The sequence below is a fragment of the Otolemur garnettii genome, unplaced genomic scaffold (assembly GCF_000181295.1).
Source record: "Otolemur garnettii isolate 467f Iridium unplaced genomic scaffold, OtoGar3 scaffold00025, whole genome shotgun sequence".
Classification (NCBI taxonomy): Eukaryota; Metazoa; Chordata; class Mammalia; order Primates; family Galagidae; genus Otolemur; species Otolemur garnettii.
Genome location: NW_003852420.1, coordinates 5,993,200 through 5,999,412, shown reverse-complemented (window position 1 = coordinate 5,999,412; position 6,213 = coordinate 5,993,200). Strand labels below are relative to the sequence as shown.

At 35.2% G+C, this 6,213-nt stretch overlaps 1 protein-coding gene across 1 annotated transcript in view; it reads left to right on the top strand.

Annotated features, from left to right (window-relative positions):
- The window catches only part of ANKEF1 (ankyrin repeat and EF-hand domain containing 1), a 20,511-nt gene that overhangs the window by 4,436 nt on the left and 9,862 nt on the right, over positions 1-6,213 (top strand). The window contains exons 2-3 of the mRNA XM_012804064.1: positions 4,186-4,385; positions 5,146-5,295. Of these exons, the coding sequence (XP_012659518.1) occupies positions 4,186-4,385; positions 5,146-5,295 (350 nt within the window). The remainder of the gene's footprint in view (positions 1-4,185; positions 4,386-5,145; positions 5,296-6,213) is intronic.

The window sequence follows — 6,213 nt, the reverse complement described above, 5'->3', positions numbered from 1 at the left end:
AAAAAAAAAAAAACATATTCCATGCAAATGGAAATCAAAAGAAAGCCATGCTCATGTCAGATAAAATTGACTTTAAGCCAACAAAGGTAATGAGCTAAATCAGAGAAATAAATAGCACCATCATAATTTGTAAGTACCTCCACATCTCTCTGTCAGAGCCTGACAAATTATCAAAGCAGAAAACAAAGAAAGAAACAATGGACTTAAACCAAACTCTAACCAAATGGACTTAACAGACATTTATAAGACACTCCACCACCAAACTGCAGAATACACATTCTTTAGGATTGATGGATCATACCTTAGGCCACAAATAGGTGTTGACAAATGCAAAGAAATCGAAATCACATATGAACCTTATCAGACCACAGCACAATAAAACTAGAAAACAATCACAAGAGGAACAACTCAAGCCTACATAAAGTCATGGAAATTAAATAGCCTGCTGCTGAACAATTATTGGGTCAAGAAAGAAGTAAAGATGGAGATCAAGAAAACTCTTTGAATGACAAAGGGGACACAAGCCTATGAAAATCCATGGGACACAACAAAAATAGTCCTCAGGAGAAAATCCATAGCCTGAATGCCTATATCAGAAAGATTGCACATCAGCAACTTAATGTTAAGGAACTAGAAAAGAAAGAACCAGTCAAACCCAAAGCCAGAAGAAGGAAAGAAATAATGAAGGTCAAGGCAAAACTAAATGAAGTGGAAAACAAAAAATACAAAAGATTAATGAAAGAAAACATTGGCTCTTTGAAAAGACAAACAAAATTGGCAGACCTCTTGCTAGATTAACCAGGAACAAAAGAAAAAGGACACAATTCAGCTCAATCAGAAATGAAAACAGTGACATTACAACTGATACCACAGAAATACAAAACATCGTGCATGAATACTACATAAATCTCTATGCACATAAACTAGAGAATGTAGAGGAGATTGAATAGGATCCTGGGAATGCACAATCAAGATTCAACAAAGAAGAAATAGAACTCCTCAACAGGCCAATCACAGACAGTGGGATTGAAACAGTAATAAAATATCTCCGTAACAGCAGAAAAAATCCCTCTGGACCAGATAGAGTCATAGCCAAATTCTATCTGACCTACAAAAAATACCTAGTACTCATAATACAGAAATTACTCCATAATTTTGAGAAGGAGGGAATCCTCCCCAATTAATTCTGTGAAGCCAGTATCACCTTGATACCAGAAAAGGGCACAACAACAACAAAAAAAGAAAATTACAGACCAAAATCCCTTATGAATATAAATGCAAAAATTCTTAATAAAATATTAGCAAACTGAATTCAACAGCACATCAAAAAAGATAATCCACAAAGACCAAGAGGGTTTCATCCCAGGGATACAAGGATGGTTCAACATGTGTAAATCAATAAATGTTATTCCCTACATTAAACAAAACAAAAACATGTGAATATCTCAATAGAATCAGAAAAAGCATCCTACAACTTCTGTTTTCAATTATATCCTTGACCTTTATGGGGGGCAGGGGTGGGCAACTGTTCAGAGTTACCCTGTTTTAGGTATATCTGTTTATATGAAATATATTTAGAGTTTGATTTTTATATAAATTACATATTTTTATTTGGGTGGTGGAATTAATCCAATTTATATTTATCTAGATGCCCCATAGGTTTGGCTTCAGAACTGCTATTTATTTTACACCATGAAGGAATAATATAGTTAATATATAAAAACATATTGCAAAATATTGTCTACATTTCATAGACTTCTTGGCTTTATTTTCCTATATGTATTTTCCTTCTAGTAGTATTTCCCAAAATTAGTGGGCTATTTTTTAATTCTGTTAATGGTTATCTTGATAGTTGCGCCTACTCTTCAACCTCGGTTTCCTGAGTTAGCACCTTAAACAATATTCACTGATTCTTTAGTGTGAAAGATGAGATTAGGACAATAACCCTTCTTCTCACCTCTTCTGCCTTCCTCCTACCACCCAATTTTATAGTCAGTTAGAATCACTTAGTTCTTTCATTGATTCCCTTCATCCATTTAAATAATATATGCCTGTTATTTACTTTATCCCTTTATTTCCTTTAATAAATATCAATCTGCAGCAGTAAGATGAGAAAATCAAATGCCTATATTGTCTCCCCTTCCTTCCCTTTCCCTCCAAATTTTTCTGAAATTACATGATTATGAATTATAAAGGTTTTTTCTGTATCCAAAGTTACAGAGGTGATTCAACTTTAGATCTATGGTTGAAGATATTTAGCATCTGTCTGTACATTTAGTCACATATTCTCTGTCGATCGTAGTTTAGCTCATTTCTTTGGGCTTATAGCCTTGATTTCTTGTGTCCTTAACTGTACAAATGGTTGTCACTTTTATATCTGAACAACAGCTTGATTAAAAATAAGACACAAAAATTTCTTATTTTCTTTCCCCAGTGACATTGCGGAGAACCTTTCATTGTTTTCTAGCATTGAATTTTGCTGTGATAAACTCTTGAGGGCAGCCTGACTTTTCCCCCTGTATAAATTAGTTGACTTTTGCCTGGATTCTCACCGTACAATTTCTTTACCTGGCTTTACCTAGGTTCATCTTATTAATTGTTCTTAATCGGCTTTTCCTAACACCCAGGGTGCTCTTTTCATCTTTAGATTCAGCATTTCACTTTGAGAACATTTTTTCCCATTGTATCTCTCTATATTTTTTCTGTTTCATTTCATCTATTTTTAATTGAACACCCGTTACATGTATGTTAAATCTTTACTACTATAGACCTTTTGGAGTTCAGTGGTTCTCAATCTTCCTAATGCGCAACCCTTTAATACAGTTCCTCATGTTGTGGTTACCTCCAATCATAAAATTAGTTTTGTTGCTACTTCATAACTGTAATTTTGTGACTGCTATGAATCGTAATGTAAATATCTGATATGCAGGATGGTCTTAGGTGACCCCTGTGAAAGGGTCGTTTGACAACCAAAGGGGTCATGACCCACAGGTTGAGAACCACTGATTTAGACTCTTCCATCATTTCAATTACATTTTTCTAATTTTTTAAAGTTTTCCTTCTGACTATGGTTTTGGCAGAATCTGCTCCCCCTTTTGTGCTTCCGGGTGACTTTTATTTCTTGAATGGTTTTGTTTTTCTCTACCGTTTCTCTCCTGAGTTCCACAGGCTCCATTTCATCTTTTTCTTCACTTCTCCATCCATCTGTCCTTGTTTTAGGTCTTGGCCTATTTTGCACTTTTGTTTTAGAACACATTATATTTAATTTCTTTACTGTCATGGAAATGGATCAGTTAATGATTTTCATTGGTATAGTTTTTCTAGTATGTATGTATTTATTTATTTTGCCTAGCTTTCATTATCTAATTTTCTTTTTTTTTTCTTGCAGTATCATTTTCATGGGTCACATGCTGGTTTCATTTTGGTAAAGTTCCTCTTTGAATAAACTCACTTTGTGAAGTGAATTCATTACAAACTCAGTTTGGAGTCTGACTATTGTTTATCCAGGACTTTCTTACTTTGCCCTATGAATATAACAATACCCCTGTTGTGTAGTGCATTGTGACATGAATTATGTTGTGGGTCTATATGTTACAGGTCCTGGGTGTGAGGATTTAGCATTTTCTCTCTTCAGTGGAACAAAATGGTTTGCCAACATGGCAAAGCCCTTACCATCTAGTTCTTCCTGTCATTGCCGCTATGCTGACGGCCTGCTTCTTATAGACACGACTTGTCTGCACGCTTTGCCATCCAGTGCCATCTCTTTTGCCACTCTACAGTTTTAGAGGGGACCCAGAGACCCACCAGCAGCCCTTTAGCACACGTAGCCCTGCACATCCCCTGAAGGGGCTCTTGGAGTCTGGACTGCTAGATGCCAAATACTGAAGGTCAACAAAGACACACAGAGCAGCACGCTAGCTGCTCCCCAAACCAGGTCCTATCACATTTGGTTGTGACTTTTCCAATTCTATCAAAAACTGAGTTGTTGTTGTTGTTTTGTTTAGTTTTTGTTTCCTGTTTTAGTGTTTTAATTGGTGTCTAGGAGGAACCAAGGCAGAAAAGCATTTGCTCTGCCATCTTTGGCTATAAATACGGATGTTTAAATAATATTTTTTCCTTCCTATTAGATTAAAAAATATATGGACTGTTAATTAAGTACTCTTCGGGGATTCTGTTTTTCTGCAGGTATTTTGTTTTACTGCATTTTACCTACGAAGCGGCACTATCGCTGTGCTCTGATTGCCCTTGAATATGGTGCAGATGTCAACAATTGTACCTTTGATGGAAAACCAGTATTCCTTACAGCTTGTGAAACCGCACATGATGTTAAAGATGTCTGCCTGACATTCTTGGAAAAAGGAGCCAATCCCAATGCTATCTACTCAGTATGACTATTCCTGTGATCATAATAATTTCTCTTTTCAATTATAAAGTAGTGTTAGTATCACTTTTGCATTTAAATCCGGTAATGTTATCCTGTTAGCTTACGGAATGTTCATTTTGACTCAAAATGCTTGAAGACGGCATACTTTTGCTATCTTTCTACTGCCATGAATGTGTAGTCTATTTCCTAACTATGTCTGGAAAATTGGCGTTTATTATATATCAAAGGCTAATATCAAAGTATTATTATAGGAAATAGTCGGAAAGGGATTAGTGTTGCCTAAAAAAGTTTATCTTTTATAGATAGTTCTGCTATTTCTCTGATACATTTTGTGCTCTCTCCATATTTGTTTGATTTTATTGAGTTTTTTCTTTTCTTATAATTCTGTTTTCCAGACTCATCAAATATACTTTCTTCTCAGTAGAAACCACCTGTTACCTAACTATATAATGTTTTTGTATTTTTCCCCTTTCTCTCCATTTTTGCTCTGCTTTCTTCGCAAGAAATGCATTTCTTTTTAAAGCTTGGTATTGTCATGGTGTATGTGGTATGACCTTGGCTCTGACTGGAGAAGTCAACATTTTGGAAATGGACCCACTGTACTCGTTTAATTGCTCCTTTTTGTTATAGGAAAGAAAGAAAAATGTAGAGAAATAAATGTGTAAGGGTAAAGTTAAGGTCAGACGGGTTCATTGTACATTATACTGAGCGTGTTACTTAATATGCAGGTATAAATAGCATCTGATCTCTTTCACATCCAGTCCACAGGCCGCACGGTGTTAATGGAAGCGGCAAGAGAAGGAGTGTTGGAACTGGTCCGAGGCATATTGGAGAGAGGAGGTGAAGTGAATGCATTTGACAATGACAGACATAACGCTGCTCACTTTGCTGCTAAAGGAGGCTTTTTTGATGTAATAATCTGCTCTGTGCTTTAAAATTTGTTGCTAAAACCTTTCTCTCCCCCCGCAACTTTTATATTATCATGTAGGTTACAGTAAGACAGAATTTTTTCTGAGTTACCTGTATTGTTTTCATCTTGGTTTTCCCCCAATAATTCTAAAATTATATCTTAAAAAAAGCATTCCAGCTCTTCATTTAGTTTTATCTGTTTGGTAATTTACTCATTTGATACTACTTACTAAGAATATTTTTCTGGATACTGAACTATGACAATTTAAAATTTCTGCCAACCGTGATTACTCTGTTTTCTGCCTCCATCATGTAGTATTAGAACCTTCTAAATATGATAAGATCTAATTGTGCGGAGAACGATGCCACTGTACTCATCACAAACTCCGTGATGTTTGTGTAATGGTATGCCTGAATTTTAAATCCTAAGTATTCTGATTATCTGGACATGCCAGGAAAGAATATCTCATAGAGTGGCATGGTAGAAACGAAATAAGAATTAATACTCTCCTATTTTTCAAAATTCCGAATTTCACCTAAAATTTCTTTTTTTAATTTTCTTTCAATTCTAATGTGATCATTTTTATTTTAATCACTGGCTGTCTTCCCTATAATAAAAATATACATTACAATAGAAATCATATTTGGAAAAGGATGTGCCCTTTTAATATTGTCTAACACATTCTGATGCTTCTCTTAAATTGCCCACACTGATCAAAATGGTAGGGCCCCCGCTGGGGATAGAATTTTCTATACTCTGGATACTCTAGACCAGTTATTTTCAACCAGTGCGCACTGGTGTGCTGTGGGAGGATCTTAGGTATGCCCCGAAAATTTTAAAAGATAATTAATTAAATTATTTTCAAAAGCAGTTTAAAGCACAGTGAGTATATTCTTTTTCTTACTCCTTTTTTTTTTTT